The sequence below is a fragment of the Argiope bruennichi genome, chromosome 9, assembly GCF_947563725.1.
Source record: "Argiope bruennichi chromosome 9, qqArgBrue1.1, whole genome shotgun sequence".
Lineage (NCBI taxonomy): Eukaryota > Metazoa > Arthropoda > Arachnida > Araneae > Araneidae > Argiope > Argiope bruennichi.
In genome coordinates this window covers 79,061,447-79,088,922 of record NC_079159.1, presented here as the reverse complement: position 1 = coordinate 79,088,922, position 27,476 = coordinate 79,061,447, and the positions used below count along the sequence as shown (strand labels likewise).

At 30.2% G+C, this 27,476-nt stretch overlaps 1 protein-coding gene across 2 annotated transcripts in view; it reads right to left on the bottom strand.

Moving 5' to 3' along the window:
• LOC129984326 (tolloid-like protein 1) overlaps window positions 1–23,754 on the bottom strand; it is a 90,407-nt gene extending 66,653 nt beyond the window's left edge. Inside the window, exon 1 of one of the 2 annotated variants that reach the window (XM_056094189.1) lies at window positions 23,643–23,754. Coding sequence is in view for 1 of the 2 variants with exons in the window: in XM_056094187.1 (XP_055950162.1) it covers window positions 18,054–18,076 (23 nt within the window). In the remaining variant the exon portion in view is untranslated. Of the gene's footprint in view, window positions 1–18,053; window positions 18,729–23,642 lie in introns of those variants that run through there. The other variant, XM_056094187.1, reaches the window with a different exon arrangement.
• Window positions 23,755–27,476: the final 3,722 nt, after the last annotated feature.

Sequence of the window (27,476 nt, the reverse complement as noted above, 5' to 3'; positions counted from 1 at the left end):
CATATAATATATATGAATATAAGATTTATAAGATTGCATTTAATCATTCAAAAAAATCTCCTAAAATGTAACTCGATATAAAAAATATTCAAATATAATATATAAATATTATTCATATAATGAATATAATATTTGAAATATATTCATATAATATATATGAATATAAGATATAATATATGAATGTATTTAAAAATATATTATAGGAAAATTATTCATATTCCACAAAAGTTTCAAGAACTTTAAGATTCTTAATGTTATATACAAAACTGTAATTCCTGAAACAGATAATAGACTGCAATATTCCTAATCTAGATTGCAAGACTGTAATATTGCTAATCTAGATTGCAAGACTGTAATATTCCTAATCTAGATTGCAAGACTGTAATATTCCTAATCTAGATTGCAAGACTGTAATATTCCTAATCTAGATTGCAAGACTGTAATATTCCTAATCTAGATTGCAAGACTGTAATATTCCTAATCTAGATTGCAAGACTGTAATATTCCTAATCTAGATTGCAGGACTCCTGAAACAGATAATAATTTTTTTTTGGGGGGGGGGGGGGGGTGAAAGATGAGGGAGGTCTTATTCTTGCCAGCAAAATATTTTTATCTAAACATATAAATACAGTCTCATATTAATTTCTAAAATTCTTCGTTATCTACATTCAAATTGGAAACTGGATTCGATTTACACGTCTTCAATTCATACTATACTCTCAGGAAATTGGCCGACAGTCTAAATGGTGGGCCCAGCGTATACGCATTGTATCTAAGCAGGCTCTGGATACTTTCCCCCCGCTTCTTATTCTCAATAAAACAATGAACGCACCTCCTCTTTAGAAATCCTCTCCAAAGTGAGTGCTTAATATTTCAAAACGGAAATGGGGGGTAGAGGTAACGGGAAAAGGCATTAAAGGTCCAGCGATCGATAACTCTCCCTCCTTTCCTTCTGCTGACCCCTTGGGACGAAAAGAGGTACCTTTTCGGAAACTTTGATATAAATCTGTGAGTGCTCTCTCGCTCCAAAAGGGAGAGAGAAAATCCAGCGGGATGCGAGCTCTTTTAAAGGAAAGATTCATGGAAAGTGGCCCGCCCCCGCTCTCTGAACGCAATCCGGAATGATAATGCATCAAAAGTTTTCCTATTTGTTTCCTTCGAATCTTTTGATTCGTTTCACGTGGGTCGCTCTATATAAGCGGATCATGTTCTTCTTCGCCGACAAGGTTCTTAAAATTCCCGCCTTTTGCTTTCATTTGCCTGACATGATAATGAAAGACATTTTGAAAAATATGTTTTAGAGAATTCGTTTCCATAAATATGAAGTGCTTTGTGGAAGATTTTGATTCCGCTTTAAAATTTTGATAATATTTTTGTTTCTATACGATTATTTCGGTTATTTATAAAAGAAGTAAATGAATCAATTGTTGAAATGTATAATAATTATTGATATCTTTAAAAAAAACAGGTGAAATAATCAAATTGATTTTTTTATATAGTCTTCTAAACATTGATGCTGTTTTTAGATAATTAATTTCGCTGTTCTGTTTTTAAAAGACGTTCTTCTAATTAATAGGAATATAAATTTCTTTGACTTTTCTTCCGATTTTCCTTTTCTTCATGCATTTTATGAAAGAAAATTCACATCGTATTGAAACCTCTCAAAGAAATATTTCGGAATGATAAAAATAAATTACATAGGTAAGATTAAAACATCATATAATATTGTGTTATTCTCTTGTCTTTTTCAGTTCTTTGAAACTATTATAAAAACCATTGATGTGCTTTAACTATTAATATTAAATAACATTAATATGCGAGAAAGATTTCATCAGTTATTGCAAACAACCGAAATTGTGTTTTATTTTTGTTTTACTCAAAATTAATACTGTTTTTTTTAAACATCGTTTATTTGCAAGTCTATAAATTTTCAATTAAACGTGATAATTTAAAAAAATGCCATTGGTAAAATTATTTTTGTAAATACATATAAAAACTAATAAAATTCATCTGATAGAGAGATTATGTACTGTATTTTGAAATTCTAAATTAAATAAAAATGACTATTTAAAACTTAAACATTTATTCTAGACTTCAATAAAATATACCATTATCTTTTTATATGTTCCGAATTCAGAAATTCGGGATTTGAATTTTTATCTTGTTTTCACCAGCATAACATTTTAAACAATATATATGAAATATAATTCATAATCGGTACTCTCATAGAATAAATACAATTTATAATCGATGTTAATTGTTTGAAAAGTATTCTTTTAAGTTTATTTAGAAATCTCACAACCTTTTCCTCTTCCCAGATACTTTTATCATTTTTTTTAAATCAGTTTGCTAAAATTTCACTTAGATTCCCTTCATCTATTTTTTAAAAATTTTATACGATAGTTTTAATGTCATGTCACATTTCTTTCTAATACGGCAATGCAAGGAATAATATTACTTTACGCTGGTCTTATTAATATTCACACGCCTATTTGGCGAGTATTATAACAACTTTGCCAATTTGGCAATTATGTTGAATTCTACTACAAAGGGTTGGCATCCACAACTTCTAATTATTTACACCCCTGCTCGGCGAGACATATAAAAACATCTTTGACAGTTTGGCAATACAATGGAATTCTTTTGCCCCGGTAGGCGTTGCACTTAACCTTTCACGCACTTAATTTCGAGAGCTATTTTATTTAATAAACAGAGATAACATACAAGTAACTATTACGAAAGATAAAAAATATAGTATTAAAAATAAGTTCACTTAAATAAAAATTAACACACAATAATAAGAGTATTTAAATATTATTTTATCATAAATATAAAAGAAAATTTAATTTTTGACGCCGTTTGCTTCAATACTCAAATTTACACTAACATTAAATATGAACTTCAGGTGAAACAATAAAATATAAAGAATATTTTTAAAGAAATATCAGATAAAATCTTCCTTAGATAATAAATTAATCTGACGGAAGGGTTTTTCTTGGAAGCAATTATATCACTGCAATAAATGGCACTGAAAATATCGGCAATACAAAATGGTTCTTCATTGACTTCAATCTTCATGCAGTGGATTTTGCAGAAAAACAGGTACACGGAACCTGTTTTTCCTATAGGAGAAACAATATTTTGTTTCCCCTATATGGAAAAACAAAATATTGTTTGTAAATAATCTTCTAGGATACTCAGTATTTTATATTTTTCATATATATTTGAATGAAACTGAAATGATGATTTTAATTATAATATTTGATGGAGAAAAATTTAACTTAATGAAGTATCTTTTTCACTGCAATTAAACTCTGCTGCTTCTTATGGCACTTGCCATGGACAAGCCCGCTGTTACGAAGACAGCGATTTTAAGCCGGTGGGGAAGCGTCTCTTGTTTTTTTAGTAGCGCCAACTAAGGCCAAGAGTACGACTTTGCTACTCACGCATCACTCATTCGCTTGCACAACCCCTTTTTACTGGAGGGCACATTCACACATCTCACAGAAGAACAACCATGCCCAAACCGGGACTCGAACCCAAGAGGCCCAGATCACAGGGAAGACGCGCTACCCCTATGCCAGGACGCTCTCTATGGAACTCTAATATGGAAGATTGAAGGATTGAAAGAGGTAGGATTGTAATCACTGAAAATTCGATCTCGAAATTTTAATGGATCTTCACCTTTTAGACCTTTCCAAATTAAAACAAAAAACAAAACCAAACAAAAACATTTTTGGAGATTTGCCTGCTTGCCGCTGTTAAAATATGATAGCTGAAAAACACAGCGAGATACAAAGTTGAAGTTTGGCAAATGGTTTTATCACCAGAATTATAGATGTGTGTCAAATTTTGATCTACTCTCTATCGATATACCTATTTATATTTATGTGAATCCATTAACTCTCAAACGCAACGATCCAGAAAAAAAGAAAAATATTTGGTCTCCATACCAAAACTATAGCTCTAAAGTTACATTTGGAAGCAATTGATCAGCAAAAAGATGTTTTTATCTAAAATTATTAATTAGTACCCATTACCAAAGACAGAAATATATGAGAATACTGAGGGGAAAAAAATTCAAGCATTGGTGTTGCCACCGAAGAGTCGGGGTGAAGGAGTATACATACCCCAGGCCATGCAAATAAAATATAATTGAGTTAATGTTATTTTTTGAAATCAAATCCAATCAAAGAATGAAATTTATATTGTATGCGTGTATATACCCAGAGAACTATCGACCTTCGCTAAGTAGCTAATAACGACTGAGAGCGAAAAATCATATCATATTATTATGAATCTCTAATGTTGCTTTCCCGTACAGTTGGTATCACAATAAAGGAGACAATTTTGCAGATATTTTTAAAGATTAATCCTTGGATAACAAGTCAATGGCAGCCTGCTTTGGCGACAAACTTGGAGACTATGGCAACAAAAATGAAGGTTCTAAAAAATCCAAGAGTTAGAGCTATGTCTTTATTAGAGCTTAAGATTCGACGTTTCATTTATAAAATTCTATTCCTGTCACAAAGGCTACAGGGAGGAAGCGGCACGAAATTTTCTCTTTCGAGTGTTGATCTCTGACTGAATTCATCAGTTTTATGTTCAGTGAGATTACCGATTTTCCATCTCCTAGTGTATTGATATCTATAGAATTATTCTTTGCGTACGTCCTGGTTGCATTTTTGTTACTTGTGTATTCAATAGTTTCCGGAATATTCATAGAATAAAGTATCATTTTCGATTATCCGGTATGTCGGATTTCTTTCAGCATAAACTCTCCAGACAGATTTTCGCAACTATTTTATTATTTATTTTCTCCCTATAGCCGGTAATAGTTTGTCCTTGTTAGAGCTTGAGATCCGACGAATCCACTAGATTCCCGCTAGTGTCATGCTTGTTTAATTTTATTAACATTGTAATGCTTACAATTATTATTAGTTATTAGTTTATTTCTTAATATATCCCTCAGACCTCCTGAAACTGTTAAAGGGACATTAAGAAACAAAAGAAAAGAAACCCACAATTGGCTTTTGGAATTTCAAACGCTGTAAAACATTGATAGACTGTTTACAGCATGTTCCAAATGTGAAATTAAATACATTTTTAATTTTTTTTTCTTTTATGAAAAATTTTACAAATTACTAATTTTAAAAAATATCCATTGGAATTACATAATTTCTGAAGTTGACAGTTTTAAAGAATAATTTTACAAATTAACCTGTTGTGCTTATAGATGGGCATCTCAAACAATTAAAAAATATTTAGCTATTATTTTTAACATAAATAATTCTTAAAATAGCTTTCACCAGTACATACACGTATCACAGGTTTTAAAAATGTTATAGTTTTTATTCATATGTTTTTTTAAAAAAATTGCATTGAAATTTATAAGTAATTCAGCTCAAGCACCTGTCATACCTCATGCATAACATTTTCATTTATGATAGGAATAAAGTAAGAAGATATTACACTCACAGAAGAAGGAATTCCTACAGACGACATTTTAAATTATCCATTTCTAATAGCTATAATAATTAGTAATATCATAGTAATTAAAAGTATTCTTTGTTCAAAATAAAGTTTTACAGAGTTGTATTAAAAATACTCTGCACATCTTAAAACTGAGTATTAAAAGCAAATTCATTTTCTCTTTTAAGAATGCAAAAATAACTACTAAGAATTTAAGTTTTCTTGACTTGTCGTCTTTGATTCAAAAAAGTTTATTCACATGTAAATAGTAACAACGGTTCTGAAGTTTCAAAAATTTTCTTAAACAAATTTATCAAGTTTGAGATTTTTAGCTATATTAAGTATTTGATAGATTTTCATTTTTATTTTTTAACTTTAAAGTTTAAAATTATTCTGATTCATTCCAAAGGCATTAAAAAAATTTCTACTTTTAATTTTAGTTAACTTAATGAAAGTTTACAGACGGACCTGACTGTTCATTCATTTGTTAAAAAATGGTTAAAGTGTGTAACAAATTTTTGAAATTAAAAGAGTTTTTTTTTTTATTTAAAAAAATGGCTAAAGTGTGTATCAAATTTCTGAAATTAAAAGAGTGGTTTTTAAAGAAAAAAAAAAACTTGAATTTTCAAACAAATTTTTTTCTCCAAAATTTAACGTCCCATTTGAAAAAAAAAAAATCTTTTGGTTAATTAAGAAAAGTATTTCTAGTTTAATAAATGATTACAACTTTTAAAGAAATATATAGGGTAAACTTAATCAATGAATGAAATTAAGCTGAATAATACAGATTAAAATTATTTAAAGTACATCAGTCACTTTTATATCAATTTATAAAAACTCAAACCTTCTTTCCAACGATAAAGAATGAGAATGTTCTCTCTTTTACTTTCTCGTATCTTCTATAAAAAAGTCTCGTATCTTCTATATTGAACACGGAACTTTCAAAAAATCACAAGCTTTTTTGAAAGTTCCGTGTTCAATACCTGATTCTACAGAAGATCGTCGGTGCATATGGGACAAGGCAACATTACATCTGTTCGTACTTCCAGCATCAACTGCTGGTATGGTAGGAAAGTTTGAAGAAGTGTTGTAGACTGTGGCAAATTGGAATGAGTGAGGACAAACCCTTCACATTGGTGACCTCGGACGATGAACCTTTAACCTTCGTACAGCTGTTGTGGCGCCATCTACCCACAGCAACTCAAAGTTATCAGACTTACTTGACGTAGCAACAGCATCAGCAACTACTCACCCACACAACGCTCGCCATAACGCTTGGCGCTACTCAAATGAGTACAGGCGCATTAGAATCAACAGCTAATACATCACCACTCAACAGCCGACATGTACAGCCGTTCGACTCACCTCCGACTCACTGGAGGGACAGTCTGTGGTGAAAGCTTATAAGCCAGTTAACAACTACGCTGCACGAGCAATTGCTTTAGTGTAGTGGTCATGTTACTGGACTGCGAACCACAAGGTCCCAAGTTCTATCCTCGCGCATCGCAAATTCTCCACAAAACTCAGGAATTGTGTTTGTCATCTGATTAGTTCAATATTAATAGGATCTTCCCACAATACTTATTGTGTAGCTTTAAACAAAGAAGTTTAGTTTTAGGTCAACTAAACTTCAAATAAGAAAATTTATTAATGTGACTACAAATGATTTCGCTCGTGCGTTGCATATCAAATCTTTCTCAATCAGTATTTACAAAAATAATCTGAAAATATTCAAATCTTGTATTTCACTGATCGTTTATCATTACACTACAATGTAATGATACAATGATTCATTTCTAATATACCAAATACAAAATGAGAAAATAGTGCAATTGTCAAGAAATTCGGACTCCAGATTTTGATGAATCTCCACATTTCAAACTTCCTGAGCTTAAAAAAAAAAAACAATTTTTTAATTATTTCTATCTCTTTGTCCGTGAAATCGATAACTTAAAAACTGGTACTCGGACTTAACGTCAATCTTTCAATTAATTTTGTCCATTAATAAAGTCAATTTATACTATATCTATCTGTTCTAGTACAAATGAATACGAGAACTTCAGAACGTTTGATGGATAAAATTTGTTGCACAGTTTAGCACCAAAGCGTAGATAACCGTATTAAATTTTTGATCATATCCGCCAAGGGAACTGATCATCTGTAGAAATGTGTTGCACACATGTAAACGCTTAAACTCAAAACATCAATGTTTTAAATAAATGAAACTCGATAAGGGAACTTGCATCTAAAATTTGAATTGTGCGTCAAATTTTGATTTCAAATGGGCAACACAAACGCCAATAAATGCATATTCGGTTGGGTTTTTTTCACAATACTATAAAACACAAACACTCATGCTTGGCAGTCAAAAAATAAAAATATGAGCACTCATGGCCTTCAACGATATTTTGCTCAATGACCAGAAATTTTATTCTGGAGAGAGTCAAATTCCAGCTTTACCAGAATGTGTGGGGAAAAATTTCAGGAATTCCACCTCTCCCGCTGGCTTTGTTTGTTTTTTTAATTATTCTTTGTAAAATATAAATAAATACTTTTTTTATAATACCGAATAAAATATATCAATCTATGTAAATATATGTATATAAATATTATTAACTTTATATAATTATTATCTTATCTATAAACATTATGAAAATATGTATTCAGAAGTTTCTCAGAGTAACAACTAGATACCACATAAAATTTGAAATTAAAATTTAATTTAAATGCTAATAAGTACAGAAAGTAATAAAATATATTGTGTTAATATTTTATTGCATTACAAAAAAAAACTATTTAAATATTAGAATTCTAGTACATTAGAAAAGGATTACAAAGATTAAATTGTAACCAATTATTTAAACATGAAACCAGACAAGCTCTGTACCTTGTAAAATAAAATATTCGGGATATAAAGTAAAATGTCCAGGAAAACTAAAAATTTTGATTAATACAACATTCACTCTCCGAGTAATTTTTAAAATGATATTAATAGATTTCAACTTCATTTAACTCTCTTGCTTTTTCTCCTTATTAAATGTTTTGCGAAGAAGACATGTAGTTTCTATTGGCGAGATTAATTTCAATATTTTAATAACTGTGGCTGATCTATTTTGTCACAATATCTTTGATAAATAATAAAAATTCGTTTAAGCAAAAAATTAGCTTTTATCGATTGTCTAATTAGTTGGAGCTTGTTGTTTCGGGAATTCATTTAGTAAGGTAAATTATGCATGATTATTATATTAAATCCTCTATACTTATTGCTTTCTTCCATGGCTTAATTTCTGTTTATAGGCTTGAAACTTAGTAAACTGGATACCCACACAACTCGCGATTCAACAGTTAAGGTGCTAAGTCTAAAGACACTTCGGAGTTGTTCTTTCCATAGTAATTAATTTACAATATGCTTTATAAAAAAATCGAAATGAAAATTTTAATGTAAATTCTGAACAAATTTTTAAATCGATGATGAAAGCAATTTTCTTCTTTCTTTCTCCTTGAAAGTATACAATAAATTTTATGAAAAAATTTAAAGAATATGATCTTTATATATATATATAAAATAATTCATTTTAAAGCAAATATAGAGGTATTAAGAAACAATTCTAATCAAGAGAACAGAATAACAGAATTTTGGACAGACATCAATCCAACTCAATTTTATGCACATTAATAGAAGGCCATTTCATTTTTCATAATGATAAAATGACTCGTTAATTTACATAATAGACTTTTAATAAGGGCAACTGGAGATTCTTTTTTCTACGCGCTTTTAACTAACATCTTTTCTTTAATGTGGATGAAGATCAAAGATTTTGAAATCAATTTTCTATTCACTTTTCAATGTTCCATAGTCTTGAAATCTTGTACAGTTGTATTTTCCCAGTTAAAAATACAATATTCTAGCATTTATAGAAATGAATTATCAGTTTACCGATAAATTATAACCAAATTCCGTTTCTATACGTATTTCGTAGTTCCCATTTAGTATCAAATTTAAAAGGAAATTCTTCGCATATTTTCGTAATTATAAAAATGAATTGTAAAGTGTTTGCAAAACAATGTAATTAAAAAAAATAAGGCAAGAACATTATAAAGTACGTGTTTATTTCACCGCCCTCTTGATAAACCGCCAAAAAAAATCGTCAACTACTTGATTACTGGCAATTAGATTTTGGCTATCTTGGTGAAATCTTAGCATGTTACGTATAATGAAGCTTGGCAATCTTGGTTTAATCTAAAAATTGCTAAATAAACCCATTATCTTGATGCAATATGAAAATCGCGAAATAAACCCTGTGTTCATAAAAATGAGCAAATATCGAATATAATAAGAAAGACTCCCTTCTATTAATTTAAAATTAAGATATACTATAAATATGAATCAAGATTGTAATCAGTACCTCATGCTTTTACGATTTTTATTTTCATATCCAAATTTTCAAGAAATTATTTTCTTCTTTTTAGTTATACTTAGAAGTTTCGCCCCTTTCTCGCTTTTGCTCGCTAATTCCGACGCTGTCCAGAACGGTATCCGATGTTCGTCAGTTCCATTCAGCAAGTTTTCAAATTCCATGTTGAAAGCTTAATCTTTCCATAATGACAACATAAATGTGCAGATCGGCCTACTTCCAAATGGGAACACAAAATCCCACAATGAGAACATTCTTAGCTCATATCTCCAATATCTAAATATTGACTCAATTTTGTCCTTTTTGCTCCCAACTTAGCAGCTTCTTCGCGATTAGAATTCTTGATCTTTTTTTTTTCAATTTCTGATATCATTGGAAGTTCCATTACTATTTTTAAAAAACAATACAGGGTAGCACATGTATTGCTAGGTATCTAAACAATTGCCAGCCGACAAACGGAAAAAATTCCGTTACTCAAAATGGTAAACAAACCGGAAAGCTGTTCATTATTAGTGCCACAAACAATGTGTTTAAAAATAGAATTAAAAAATAATGTTGTTTAAAATTCATTTACTGTGTAATTTGGTGTTGATTAAAGCTTTTCTTTTTTTGTAACCATTTCACCATCAAGTGCGATATAAATATTTACTACGAAGTAATAACCTTTTTCATTAAATATTCCAAACAATAGTGGCGAAAAAAACCTCAAATGTCATGAATCAAGTGACTCGTTATCTATCAACCACAAGTGAAAAAAGCGCAACATTTATATTATATAAATAACCAATCTAAAGTAAGAAATAATTTGAAAACGAAACTAAATCGAAACGAAATAGTTTCGGAATCGCAACTAAAAATTATTTCTTATTTAAACTAAAACCAAAAAAGGAACAGGAAAAAACATCATCGTATTTAGAGAGCGCAAATGCAGCTACATCTACAGATGAATTGACTACTACAGATGAATTGAGACAAAAGTAATAAAAATCAAGTTAATAGGAAAATCCAATTAAACCAAATAAAAAAGAATCCGGCCTGAAGACTTTTTCAAGGGTCACCCTCAGGCAAGGATTCAAAAAAAAAGATTTTTTCTGTGAAGGAATGCAGACTAAACAGTCAAATAATGATTCCTCGTGACCCGAAAATCCCCTGAAATTAGACCCAAGAGATATACCATTTTAACAGAAAGGAAAATACAAAACAATAAATTAGAAGAATACCTCCACTACTAAGCAAAAATACAATAACAAAAATACTATATAATAACACTCAAACCAGTAATGAAACAAAAAGGAACGACATACCAGCAGCAGGCAAAGAAATTTTAAGCTATAGATTGCGATTCCCGCTTTTTAACACCTCCACGCTAACGCATTAAATGTAAAAAAAAAAAAAAAAAAAAAAATTGTAGGGTCCCAGCGCCATCTATTGAGTGATCTAATAGGCAAGGAAAGTTCTATTTTTATTTCAGGTAAAGGATTAATCCCAAATCATACCTTGTTTAATCAAAAAGTTGACATAACAGTAGTTTCTGGGAAATTCATTATTAATTAAATTTTTAATGAGGTTATTTGATGCTTCAATATAGGAATTTTTATTATTACAAACCCTTTTGATCCTGTTAAATTCTGAGAAAATTAGATTTTTGAAAATTTAAGAGTTTAGATTGGAATGATAATTACAAAGTTTTATTATTTTAAAGTTAAATCCATCCCTTTTATTTCCTATATATATATATATATATATATATATATATATATATATATATATATTTGTAATATGGAGGGAAGAAAATATTTTCCAAAAAAAAAAAAAAAGGTAAACATTTTATTATTCTATTTATAGTGATTTTTAAGTACAACATTTTCTTGTATATTTCATGAAACTAGTACTAAATTTACTATTTTTTTCAAACTCCATGTCTTTTTTTTTTCCTTAAGATGATCCAAACAAATACAGGTAGAAGTACGTGTACATATGAAATATATTCATTCTCAGCTCAAATAATACCATAAAAGCGTATATGTTTTGAATGATCTTTTCTTACTAAATTATGCATGAGGCTCAGTCAAACTGTATTCAAACAAAACTACGCACCAGGAACGTTTTTCCTGAGATACATTCATGCATGGGACGACAAACGCAGTCATCAAAAATATCAAGTTGTCCAATTTAGTCCATATTGTTCCTGCATTTGATTTCGCGTTTGTGACGCATTGTATGACAAAGAAGTCTATAATACAGGTAAATAAATCCTTCAAATGTGTGTTTATAGGTATTTGGATTCTAACATTCTTATCTGTACCCTTCCATGGAGCTAGAGTTTATCGTATCTAAAAATTCCATTTTTTGAAAGAATCTACATACGTAATGTTTGCATTCTGGATATTAAATTATATGGGTCCATAACATTGCTCCTTTCTTTAAGGCCATTCTGTTAAAAAGAAACACTTTTGACAAGACGATAGAAAGGAACTGTGATAAAATTCAGGCCCGCAGGAAAGCATTCAGATCTTGCATACTTTCCAGAAGGAAAATGGATCGAAATTTAGATGAGCAATCATCTTTTTTGTTCACTAGATTTCTCCATGATATTATCGTTCAATGTTATGCAGTTTTTGTTTTAGAAATTAGACCCTGAGAAACATGGAAAACAAAGAACTCTGAGTAATTCAGAAGTTAAAATGAAGTTTGAATTCAAATAATTAGAAAACAATTTTAGGAAAGAGGATAAGTAGAAGTTATTACATTCTAGACACCTTCGGCATCCATCTGGTTCCCCGGAAATATTGTTTGTATTTTATTTCAATTAAATATTTTATGCATAACTTGTTGATTATGATTTTTTCAAAACACTATTTTCAACTTCGACTTATAAGTATAATTAAAACCATGTTGTTTTTTATAGCCTTAAAGGGTTTTTTTCATTTATTCTGTACATGAATATTCCAAATGGAATGTCACAATATCATGTCATTATGAAAAACTTAAATCTCTAGTTAATCTATTTCAAACTGCAAATTGTATTTTGCAGTATTATAATTTTACTTTCTGATTCCTCAGATAAAATGTGCACAAAGTAATCAAATAGTTTCATCCTTAGTTTCCATCAATGGAAGAAACCATGTGATTAAATATTCGATAAAACAATGATAGCTGTTTGAATTTCATTGCAACAATAAAGTCTATTTTAAAAATTATGAAAACAAATTCTAAAATTTAAGAATAATGTTTACGAAATTAATTTTATATAATTAAAAATACAATTTTTTAAAAATTTTAAAATAAATAAAAAAAAATGTTTTGCTTAATAATATTTTTAGAAATTATAATATGAAAGCACACAATTCTTGCTCGACTTTAATTATTTGAAATTTCGATAAAATTGTTTTTAGACACTCATTTCCGTAGTCCAAAATATATTTGTGTCATATTTGGGATTAAATTGTCTGTGTTATCGAGTTCTAATACATATAATTTAATCATTTTTTAATTCAGTTTGTATTCAATTAAACAATTTTCGTCTTAAATTTTGTAATTAACACCATTAGATCATTCTATTTGGTCCATTCTGCTTAGTAATTGTGTAATAACCAGTCAATAAATGGAGAATCTAATACAGAGGTGTAATTATCTAGGTGCATTAATAATCTAAGTGTGATTTTATGTCACATCAAATATCAAAATGTGTTAATAGGTTTTAACACGTAAAGGCTGCCTTATCACATGTATCTACTATCAAATCAGGCTAACTGCATGCACAGTTTACAAAATCTGCTTATTTTGGTCCCATAGTCTTGCTTTTATATTTCTGAAAAATAGTTAGGAGACACCGTGCATTTAATGAAATAAAGAACAAATGTCTTTTTTATATTCAAGTTAAGTAGGAAAAGCTACAATTACAATTAAATGATGATGTCGTGTCCGCGTTACGACGGAAAGAGGGTTCAGTAGCTTCTAAGGGTAAAGACCCCTGAGCACCCGAGGGCAGAAGTCTGACTTCTAGCTCATATGAAGAAGAAATTCGCACATTCGCTTGCACAACCCCTTTTTACAGGAGGGCACATTCACACACCTCACAGATAGAACACAGATGAAGAACAACCATGCCCGAGTCGGGATTCGAACCCGGGACACCCGATCACGGGGAAGATGCGCTACCCCTATGCAAGGACGCCGGCCTTACAACTAAATATCGATATTAAAAGAACTGTAAAAGTATATTCATATTACTTTCCTAAATTCTTCATATACTTTTCTTTAATCTTAGTTTCTTGGTTGTAAAGATGAAATTCTTTTTATCAATTTTCGCTCAATTTCCGATGTACTAAAAGCTTTGAAATTTTATACAGCCATTGTTCTCTTTAAAAAAATTAACTGTTTATATATTTTCAAAATTTTAAATAATATTCAGTCTGTTAAATTTAATAAATTTTGATTCCACACATTAGCGCTGCCTATTAGTAAATTTGAGAAAAATTCTTTTCAACCAATCACTATCTCTACTTACAACAAAGATGAATGTATGTGTGACGGTGTGTATTAGTGACCTAAAATTTAGAATATTTATATGTTCGGTAGGATAAAAATTTTGGAGAAAAACACAGGGAAATGTTTTGAAATATTTATCATAATTTAATTAGTTAAAAATTAAACGAGACTTTCGTGTTTCTCCGCGATACTTCCGAAAGTATTATTGCATGAATCTTTTACATGCCTTAAAATTCAAAAAATCATCGTTCAAATGATACCATTTAATGCCGCAATTTTTTTTTTCCTATTTCATTTAACTTTATTTTTTCGTATGCATAGTATAGAGAATAGTAATCATCAAAATATTCAAACTCGATATTTTGAGGCATTTGTACATTTTAAATCTCCCTGAATTCAAATATTTTGGGGAAAATTTCGGTCTATCTGTCTGTGACAAAGATAACTCAAAAGCGCTTTGATCTAGATGGATGAAATTTGGTATACGGTCTTTACACCAAATTTTCAGATTTCTATCAAATTTTGAGTAAAATTTGTTCTGTTCAGAGGAAGTCCGTCTGTCCGAATACGAGTTACGAGACAGAGAGATCTAAATAGATAAGATTCTGTAATACAGTTTTAAGATCTATAAAGTAGACATCTGTCAAATTTTGAGCCGAAGAGTGGATGTCTGTTTGTACTTACTGAAACATGTAAACGAGATAATTCAAAAAAGCAATGATTTAAATCTATCAATTTTGATCTGATATTTTGTGACTACAAGTGCAGTTTTGTGTTAAATTTTTGATTCAATCGGTTTGTGAAAACACGTCTGAAAAATAAATTCAATTTTCGGACACTATTAACTGCATACCAGCGATTAATCAATAAAATTGCCAAAGACACAGATTCAGTAAAAATGACAGTACGACAGATTCAGTAAAAATGCTAAATTGATGCCAAAAGTTAATATTTCGTAACTATTGTACGTCAGTGCCGTGTAATGCCTTCTCTGGCTTGACAGGTTTATTAGAAAGTATGCGAGAAAGTTGAGTAGACCACTTCTACTGGTTAAAAAATATTTTAAGTGTATTTTACAATATATTTCAGTTTCAATTCAACTCATTTCATGAAACTCAAAATCGTTTTCATTGTTAACTACGGATATTTCATTTCACTTCTTATTAATTGTTGACGATCAAGGTTTAAAAATTCGGTTTATTTTTCCAAGTTTACAAAGTTTCAGTATAAGGCTTTCTTTTAATAAAATTTTTGTTGTATTTGCAATTAATTTTTAAATTCTAAATCAAGAAATGGTAAACAAAAAGCTTTAAAATACATCTAGTTTTGATCTGCTCTATCCCATGATATAATTATATATTTAAAAAATTAGGAATATGATTCGCACAATAAATAGAATAATAAAGAATTTTTAAAGTATTAAGTTCAAAGTATCTATTAAAATTTAAAACTTAAAAATATTTTGCTGAGGACTTAATACTAAGATATACATAATATTTGAAATTTTTAGCTACCATAATTCCCGGAAAACCAACTTGCCATCATAGGCGGCTGGATCCATAATATTTATAATAATAAATCCTAAATTAAAGACTAAGAATCTGAAAATATGGGATAAAATTAAAACATCTTTTAAAACTATGTTTTAAAACAAAGTTTTCAATTTGTATATTTCTCGTTCTTCTATTTCTTAGAGATACGTCAATGTAATTCCAAATTTGTCTCTGATGTCAGAGAAAATGGTATATAAAATTCAAAATGAAATTATATAAAGAAATTTATTCCAAAAATATGCATAATGTGCCTAGAAAAATATTCAGTCTTTTTCTTGGAGCACTGTTAAAGCTACTTATAAATTCAAAACATATTTAGTTGATAAAATCTCCTCATCCAACTAAATAAAAGCTTATTAAATACACTTGTTAAAAGAAAAGAAATACATCCACTATAAGAGCCACGAGTCCATGATTCAGTTGTCAATACATTCGTTTTTTGATATATGAAATCAATTTTGTCCACTTACTTTGTTTGGCTGCCCAAAACAGGCTGCCATTGTTTCTCAATGTAAACCAATTTGTCAAAAACTTTATAGCAACTTACCGAGTTCAAAAAGACGTAAAAGTTGAACTTGACACTCAGAGAAGAAAAAAATAATAATAATAGAGAAAGTGCGGAGAAAGAATTATTGTCCTCTTGAAAGGGCTTCCCAAGCAAACAAAGAAAAGCGATTTATATTTGCCCAATTTTTCTTAAATTTATCTATAAAATAAAAAGAAGCAACAAAGACTGGAAAAAAGTTTTTACTTCTGCTTTGCTGTGTTAGTAGGGTAAGAGAAAAATGAAAGTGTGCGAGTATTTTCGAAATGCTTCATAGAACAGAATGCAAAATGAGTGTTTGTGTGGATTTTTTATAGCTTATTACAGGAACGACTCTTACAAAATATGCAGGAAGGAGTTAATTAGAAATATGAATTAAGATTGGTGAGCATCTAATTTTTTTTATAAGGGAATTCTAAAGTTATGTCAAAACCAATTATTAATGAAATTTTAAAGGAAAGCACTTTTAATTATATAATGAAAATTAAATCTAATAACAAATAAATCTATAAAATCGATTATCTATAACAAATAAATAAATAATAAAAATAAAATGTAAAAAGTAGTAAAACAATAATATAAATAGTTAGAATAATGAATAATTAACCAGTTAACTATTTCGACCACTTCGGAAAATGCGTATCTAAATTATTATTACTATTTAATCTAAACCTCTAATTTACTCTAAATAATTTAATACTCCTAACGAATAAACTCGTCATAACACAAAATGTTGTACTTTTTCTATGACGAGTAAACTCGTCAAAACAAGTTAACTCGTTAAACAAATAATGTAAAAATAAAAGTAATTTTATAAAAGATACAGAGGTGAAAACAAAATCATAAAAGCGCGAGACACTGATAAAATATATTAAATAAACTAGCACTTTAATGGCATCTATAATATATTCAATTATTAGTTAAGGAATATTTAATAATTTTCTTTCTTATGATAAGTATATTACGTTTCTAATCTTAATGTTTTTGTGATTTTGTTCGCCCCAACAGATTTTTAATAAATTCCTTTGTACTTTTTCATGAGCTTGTTTAACTTCGTGTATCGGAATTATCTAATTAGATGACCCTCTTTTTTTTTCTATCTCGTATCATTTCGTTATAAAATAAAGTGTAAATCCCAGATAATTCACGTGGTAGTCAACATATTAAAGTAAGGGGTGTTGTTTTTAGCCATTACATTCCTAAATTCACTTTAATTATTAAGAAACATTGTAACTTTTTGAAACAGTACCACATGACACCTTGAGTATTGAATCAAAATAACAAAAATTTATAAATATTTAATTTCTGAAAATACTAACTACGTATTATCATCGGAAATACACAATTGGACAAAGTTTTAGTTATTAGTACTCCAAGAAGTGAGTAAAAAATTCAAATACAAAATTCCATTTTTATATACATGAAAGAAGACACGTTAAATAAAAGCTTATGAAAATGCCGATTTACTAGGTGAAAAGAGTTCTTGAACTCAAGGTTAACCTCCGGGCACTACAGCTGAATGCAGTAATATTACTCAGTAAATGGTATACGTAAGAATGATCTTACAGTTTTACTTACCTCATATCCAAAAACTTCATCATTTGAAATGCTGATATTTTTCAGAACATTTACACCATCGTACCCTATGTTAGAGTCATCTTCAGAATCGGGGAATCGGAGATTTGCGCCGGACTCCACAGCAAATCTGCAGAGTAATAAGTTTTAGTTCGCATTAAATTTGCGATGCGGATCAAATATATCCATTTCGGGATGGCGAAGAAGTTTTAAGCTTAGATTCCCATCTCAAATCTTCTCCTAGTAATTCGAACCCTTTTTAAAATACGAAATGAGTTATCTTACTCACGAGAGCTGTTTTATGTCAAATCAATTTTTCAAAACATTGAATGCACAGTAGACAGCAAAAATTATGCACCAGTGTTTATATATATAATCCGGATCAGAGAATGATATGTTCGAAATCCGATACCTCTTAAGTTAGCTTAGTTTAATTATATTAACACTCCATACTGAAATTATACGAAAGATATTTCAGAAAGAACTTTGTCATCTTGAACCATGACCAGATGCCAAGGGTTATACTTGAGCTTCTACCCTACTTTAGCGTGACAACATTTCGTCAGTGATATCTGATTTAAAGTAACGAAAGGCCCATATGCTCGATGGCAAAACCAGATTTCAAATTTGGATCCTTTTGGAAGACAAAAACGATACCTTAGGCCATTATGACTTCCCATTTTTGACGAAGAATCATCGTGAGTAAAATGGCTAATCCACTTTAAATCTAACGTCAAGTGCAAACACTCTCCCACTGGTATGAAATAGAAATTCAGAAAAACAGAAAGAACTTAAATGTTATGACAGTCAATAAATCAATCAGTCAGTCATCAATTGTCATCAGCCCGTGATTCAAAATTAAGAAATCTGTGCCAAAATTGTCTTCGTAATTCTTCAGAATGGAGCATTATGTTGTTGTTACTTATGGCACTTGCCATAGATAAGCTCGCTAACGAAGTCAGCGATTTAAGCCGATTTTGTGCAGTAGCTTCTGAGGGCAAATGCCCCTAAGCACCCGAGGGTAGAAGTTTGACTCCTAGCTCATATGAAGATAACATTCACATACTCGCTTTCACAAACCCTTTTTACAGTGGGGGGGGGAGGTCTTTCACACACCTCACAGATAGAAAAAAGTGTAAAGAACAGTCATGCCTGAACCAGGACTCGGACCCGGGTTTAGTTTAGTTTAGTTTAGTTTAGTTTAGTTATATTAACGTCCCGTTGTAAAGCAACCCTAGGGCTATTTTGGGACGGACCTCGTCATTTTGAACCGCGGTCAGATGACGAGGACGACACCTGAGCTGGAACCCCTCTCTCCACGCCACACCACACCAGCGGGAGGATGTTTGGCATGACGGATTTAACGTGCAACAAACCCCCTTACACGACGGTTCTTCAGTGGAATCGAGTCTCGAACCTGAAAACCTACGGCTCACAAGCCAAGAGCTTACTACCAGGCCACCGCGGCCCCGGGACGCCCAGATCACGGGGAAGACGCGTTACCTCTAGGCTACGACGCCGGCATGAAGCGTTATTAATTGAAGAATTTCTTTAATCTTTTCGTACACATAAAAAAAATCAATAAATACTTGATTTCAAATTTTGGTTAGCAGAAACGCAGAGAATTTTTTTTTTAACAGAGGAAATTTTGATTTGCAAAATTTTTCCTTTGTAAGGTGTGAAGAAGATGATTCTTTGAAATAATAAATAAAGACTATTATGGTGTGAATCTTATGATTCATCATTTATTCTTCAAATCATTGGAACGGCTGCAAAGTTACTGTGCTATTCTTCAGATTTACTTCCTTGCTGCACCAACATGAGCACGTCCTACCAGAAAAGAAGATTCAATTATCACTGTGCGGTTCCTTAGTGGGATTATGTCTTCACTTACCAAAGCTCTGATACTAAAGCCATCCTACTATCAGACCTCTGCTATCTTTTACATTCGATGACAAGTATAATGCTGGATTTTGCATTTAGACATCCATATATTAAAATTGTCAGTACCAGATCTTATTTTGGAGAGGGATATGCCAGCTCAGGTGCCTTCCTGAACATCTGACCACGGTTCATAATTGATAGATCCGTCCCAAACTAACCTTAGTGTTACTTTAAAATAGAATTTTAATGTAACTAAACTAAAATCAGGTCTTACTTTTTCAATGAACTTTGTGAAACTAAGAAAAAGAGCCTACTACTCACTAATTTAACAAAAAGAAGTTACTCGGAAAGATAAAAAAGATGCATAACTACCACGATCAACTTTCAATGAACTAGAGTCGAAAAGAGCTGATAATATCTCCACAAATTAATTTTCTACATCAAAATTATAGGTTCGACAATCTATTCCACTGAGTTTAATTCAGTTACATTTCATTTTGGAAGAGCTCAAGGACTATTTCAGAACGAACCTCGTATTTTCAACAGAGGTCAAATGACGAGAATGATACTTGGGCTGGCCCATCCCTTCAAATTAACACGAGGAACACACAGGAAGGATGCTTGACCAATGATATCAGATTTGGCGAATATCAGGCACAGATTTTAATGGAATCAAATTTCTAAACTAAAGCCCTAGGATCTCGGAAATCTCACCAATCAGCCACCGAGGTCCTGTATTCCCCCACAGTCCCAGTGTATATACGACCCTGGTGCAAATTAAATTTCCCTTCGCCCATTAAACATTCAAGTAGTGCGGTGTGAAAACTTGGAGTTGAGCGCCATTTTTTCATTTGACTTCAGCTAAAATTTTCATTTGTCATCTTGTTTATTCAAAATAAAGAGTTAATATAACTAAAACAAACTGGAGGTCCTAAATAGCATAGAAGAAAAATAATAAATGCTGTAACACCATGATATTTATGTGGTTAAAACAGATTCTGAATGTCTTCTTAACAAAATTTATAAATGAAAAACTGATTTTTGAACTGAATTATTTGCTACCATCAAAAATTTTTGATATATTGTGCAACATATTTTGATGTCATATTGAGTATTTAAAAAATTATAAAAGAAAGTTAATTTTATAATTAACTTTATTTGATTAACTGAAGTTGATGAGCAAATTTTTAACAAAAATTTATATCTTTGATATCTTAAAAATAGTATGACAAAAAAAATATCTATATCCAAATAATATTATGATATAAAAACATGGGATATCATTTATTTTATAGAGTGTAAATTTTATCTGTTAAAATTATTCATTTTTCAATTCGTGCATATCTTTTATTCACTTCCAAAACTATTTTGATAAAAATTTAAGAATTTTCATATTTTAAAATTAATTTTTAAAAAATTTATTCGCTATAAAATACAGCACAATCATTATATTCAGTATTCAAACGGTTTGAAAATGTAATAAAAACCCCATCACAGGTATCAAAGTTATAATTTTTGGGTAATTTTCTTTAAAAAAATAAATTTTGAAGGTGAAAAATTCAAATTTTATTAATGCAAAAATTTCAAATATTATATATTATGTATAGCTGTTTTATTATAGTTATTTTTACATCCTTTAAAAAAATAAAAAATAAAAAAAACCATCTATACTTTGAATCAATGAAGAAATCGTACTATTCTATTCTGACTCGCAATCGAAGTTCGTTTGATTGAACAATTTTGCATCGAAGTTCGTTTGATTGAAAGTAGCACTTATTACTAATATATCTGTGCATTTATTAAGTACGGCGGCACGAAATTTGATACATTTTATGAAGTATGAATTATTAATCAAATTTTAATCTTTACGGCCATATCATATTACGGCAAGCATATCATAGCCTCATCACATTTAATATATGAATGCTTCAAAGTAACGATTTATATACTAGTATTGAATTGCAGAGTTCCGAAGATGTTTAGTCCTTCTGATTAAAAAAAAAATCAGAAGATAGCCAAAATTTGTTTTTCTTAAGAATATTTTCAAAAAAAATATTTACTTACTATTATTTGCTTTATCAAGTCATTTCATATAGATCTAAGAACCAGCAATTTGAAAATTATCCATATCTGGATTCTTAAATATATTCTAGCCTTAAATGAATTTTTAATATCTGCAATGCTTTAAACACATTTTTTAAACAACGAAAAATGCCGCTTTTATTATTTCTCTATACAGGCATTTTTTTTTTTTTTTACATTATGTTCAAATTCTTTGTTCAAGACTGAATTCTTATATTTAAAAAAAAAAATGTATATTTATTTCCTTTGTAAAAATAATGCATCAATTTTTCTAACAAAAATTGAAATTTTCACTATTTGAAGACAACAAAACTCGATATCCAACGATAATAAAATAATATCTTAGCTGGAATATAAATAAAGTTTTAGAAAAAAAAAACAAATCTGATTAAAAATCAAATTTTTTTTTTTAAATTGCAAAATAAAACTGAATAATCAGTTTCGATACGAGAAAAAAAATTGGCAACTACTTTTGTTAATTAATTGTATTCATCACAAAACTCAAACTATGAAAGTTTCAGCTTTATAGTTAATAATTGGAATAAAATAATATGCAGATATTTTGAAAAGAATCAAATAATAAACTATTAAATTACACTCAAAAATGAAAATGGACTTGTAAAATGCCTCGTTCTAAATTTTGCTTAATGATTCAAAATTTAGTTTTTGAAATCTTCAAGAATATATTAAAACGCTTCTATTCCTAAAATTGCAATCAAATATCCAAATTGATATACCAGCATCAGCTTTACTTAAATAAAAAAAATAAAGAGAGTGAATTTTTAACCCTAAGGCATAAAGATTTATCTTCTAAAGTAGTATAGCAATTTTCTCCTTCTGTTTTAAAACTTTTATTCAGCTATCAGGGAATGTTTAGACATATATAAATACATTCCGCGATTGTTTAGAAAAGTTCCAAGCTCCGTTTGTTCGAAATAAAGTCACGTTATAAGGTGCGGATTTTGTTTTAATATATTTATAAGTATTAATTAGGAACTTTAAATTTTTGTGGTTTAATTATTGGTAATACCATAATACTTAAATGGGTGAATAGGAAAATATATACTTTGTTATTTTAGATGCGATTAGTGCAAACACGTTTTAATACACTTATTTTAAGAGAAAAATTAATTTATTTATTTTCAATGTTATTATTGTCATAACTTCATTTTAGAAAATATAAATTTGAACAAAAAAAATGATAAATCCGACTCCTTATTGTTTATAGAAGAAAATACAGTAATAATGTTATTTTTATGCTATCATGTTTCTAAAAATAATTCAAAATTATTAACTTATTCACTAACATCTAATGAATAATGAAAATAAGTAACAAAGATGCAAAATAATAACGTAACATAACGAAACTTATCACAGGACATATAAATACTAATACAAAGGCTCATCTGAATTTTCTTGAAAATTCAAGAAAAATGAACACCCCCACAGATAAAATCTATTAAAAATCATATTTGCTACGAATAAGAGAGCAAAAAATTGAAATTTTTCGAAACAATAAAACTGAAGTTCAGAATCAAAATTTGGAACTCTTTTAAAACTTAGTGAACTAAAAAGAAGAATGGAGGAGAAAATTCGGGAGAAAGCAAAGAAAGAGCAAAGACTCACCTCTCTCGACCGCCAACTGTCGCCCGAATCCCGAGTTGTGACCGAAAGGTAAGGAACGGGACTTTTTGGCGAGAGTGCTTGGCGAGGGAGTCGGACTTCCAGAAGACCAGGAGCGAAGCCAAACCTCAAACTAATGAGTGACATTCAGAACTGTATGGTCTGAAATAGACAGGCAACCACCACACAAGTGTGTGGTGACACCTCATATTTGGGGTTGACTCATTAATTAGAGATGAACAGGAAGTTCAATGAAAAATTAATGAATTGGTAAAACAACTTCCGGTGTTATAAGAAATTCTTGTTTTAAATAATTTTTATGCCATAAATATTGTTGTGCAATGAACCCTATCTAGATAATTATATGTACACATAACTTTTATTTATTTTGTTTTCATAATATGCTTGCCATTGCATTGAAAAGAGGTACCAAATATAGTAAGTATAGTAAGAGGGGGGGAGAGAAACGTGTCAACCAATCAACACCAATTTGCCATGACTCCTCATATTTGCGGTTGACAAATTAACTTGAAATTAGAGGAAACTCATATTCCTTGGAAGTGATAAAAACACTCTTTCTACTACTGAAACTCTTTCTACAGCAGAATAAATATATATCTTCCGCACATTAGATAATTAGATATGCAAAAAAAAAACAATTCAATATTTTATATGAGAATGGCTATAGACTAATGTAGTATAGGCAAGATAGTTAATGTGACATACATGATGAAAAATAATTCAAAACACTCTATGAGGTCTTCTTAGACTTAAAGCTACAAAATACGGAGCATAAACTTAGTAACTTTTTTTGTGTTGTAAATGCTCACTATGAAAGGAATTTTCAAAATTTTAATCAAAATAAAAAAAATGAATCGAAATTTCAAAGCTTTTTATCTCTGAGATAATTATTTCATATAAACTATTTTTAAGCTGATTTAAAGTTCAAAACATAAACATTTTTAACAAAATCAATTCTACTTTCAAAGAAACTTTTTTTTTTCTAATTCAGTTCATTTTTTGAAGAAATTTTTAATATTGATATTCTTTATTGTTTTAGCTATTAGATTTTTAATTATGGGCGTTGCGGTGGTTTTAAATATATATTTTTTTCTGTTTACATTTTTTTTTCTCTTTATATAATTAATTAGAAAATTTTAAAATTAAATCAACAAACTGAGCATTAAACAGGGCATGGTTTTTCTAGAGGTTTTTATGTCCTTTAATTTTTTTTTTTTTTTGCATATGTTATAAAATATTGCAGTCAGTTTACCAATTCAAGTATTGGGAATGTAGCTTTATATCTATTTTCTCGCATATGAAGCATCCAAAGACTAAATATGCTTCTCAAAATTTCAAACCTGCATGGGTCTGAAAAAAAAAATTGTGGAATTATGCCTGTCTGCTACTCCGGCTATTCTGTTTGTGAAAGCGTTAACTCAAAATACTTTGAAATAAATGGATGAAATGTGGCATTCGGATTTACATAAATGTGTGGGTTTCTCTCAAATTTTGAACGAAACCCATTCCAGGGAATTAAGTCTGTCTGGCTATCCTAGTACAAGTATACACAATAGCTAAAAATTAAATAAATAAATTTTTTTTTAAAAAAAACATAGTTTGAAAGATAAAATTTGGTACATAGGGTAACTATCTAAAATGTAGACGTGTACCAAATTTGGAATCAAATTCGTCAAGGGGTTGACCGTTCTTCAGTCTGAACCATTTCGTGCATATAAATGCGATAATACAAAAACGTCATAACTTAGGTAAATGAAATTTGATTCACGATTTTTGCACTTAAAATATCGATTCCTGTCAATTTTTCAACCAAATATAGGGTGATCAAGAAATAACAGGAGGTGTTCGGAGCCTTGTAGCGCGTTATATACTAGACGAAATATAACAAAATTTGGCCACCATACGCATTAAAGTATACGGTTTCGATCTATCAAGAAGAAAAAAATTAGTACCAAAAAAAACGCCGATAGGGGAAATCTTGGCGCTGTAAGCGCATAATGTGTGAAAACAGAATACATAACTGCCAATGAAAACAGTAAATAGCAACACACCAAATACCAATGAAAAACGTTTATTATAACAACTTACAAATTCGGCTCAAGGTGACCACCAACTTGATGTTCCTATAATTGCATGCGGTACACGAGGTTTTCGACGGTGGCTCGTATCATATCGGCATTTATTCGTCTGGCATGTAACATTATTTTATCTTTTAAAGTAAGAATGTCAGGAACGTATAATTGATACGCAACGCCTTTTAAGTGAAACAGAAAATGCCAAGATTCCAATCAGTGTCATCAGTTAATGGGTGTTTTCGTATACGGATAAAATTTCAAGATCTTACGCAATATCTTCTGCACCGTCGAGAACGGGATATCTGTTTTTCGTGATATTGAACATGCACAGCTGGTACCTTGCTTATTAGCTATCGCCTGATCCATAACGGCCTCTGCAACTTTTTCAACATGTTCCTGCTTTATACCTTCATGTCCTCGGCCTTGAATTCTCGCACACCAGGAATTCCAGTTGTTTCAAATCTTTCAACCATTCTTCGTAAGTTAGTTATGGTCATCGGTCCTCTACGTAACTGTTTTAACAGCCGGTATTCACGAAGAGCAGCACTGGCCTTTTCATCCCGCTGATAAAACAGCTTGACTAATAAGGCGCATCCACGTAGTGGAAACGCAGAATGACTGAAATTCCAGCAACTTCTTTTTATCTTCTATGTCATGTTACAAAATACCAGTATCAGCAAATTATATAATAAAGTTTTCCATCGCAGCGCCAGGATTTTCCCTATCGGCGTTTTTTGGTACTAATTTTTTTTTCTTGATAAATCGAAACAGCATATTTTAATGTGTATGGTGGCCAAATTTTGTAATATTTCGTTTAGTATAAAACACGCTACAGGGTTCCTAACACTTCCTGCTATTTCTTGATCACCCTGTATATCAAAAAGTTAACTATCTATCTGTCCGTACTTTCGCATGCATGTAACTCAATGACTATAGAAATTTAGTATTTGATTTACAGTTATAGTTCTACACCAAATTTTAGCGACATTCGTGAGGGGAAAAAAGGCGTCCAAAATGTATACTCGATTTTCCTGTACTTATGCATTAACTGTATTCCATTGATTAACTACCAAAGAAAGAATTGCCAAATATCGCTCGAAAATAGGCTCTTTCGTGACTATAATCCGTTGATGTTTTACTGTTACTAATACATAAGAACCTGGTTTGTTTTTGATTGTTTGTTTTTTACTATTCTATGAAACACACAACTTTCAAGAGCGTAATTCCGAAAATAAAAGTCTGAATTTTTATACTCTCCACAACCTTGCTCCAAATCCACAATTTAATGTAGAAATGAAGAGCGGAATTACAAATTTTTTAACGAGCTTGCGAGGAAGTTTGGAGAGATTACTCTCGTTGGTTTTATTTTCATTTTTAAGAAAATCGCTCTTTAAGGATTCTTTTCTATACAAGATTTGATGAAGTTACGATTTGAATAAGGAAAAGTATTTTCAGATTAAGGTCTTGAGCATTCACATGAATGAACGAGATGAGTTATAGAAACAGCTTTTTATTTTTTCGTCTACGTAGTACAGAGAAATTATTGCTCCAAATCCACAATTTATTGCTATAAAACCTTGCTCCAAATCCACAATTTAATGTAGAAATGAAGAGCGGAATTACAAATTTTTTAGCGAGCTTGCGAGGAAGTTTGGAGAGATTACTCTCATTCGTTTTATTTTCATTTTTAAGAAAATCGCTCTTTAAGGATTCTTTTCTATACAAGATTTGATGAAGTTAC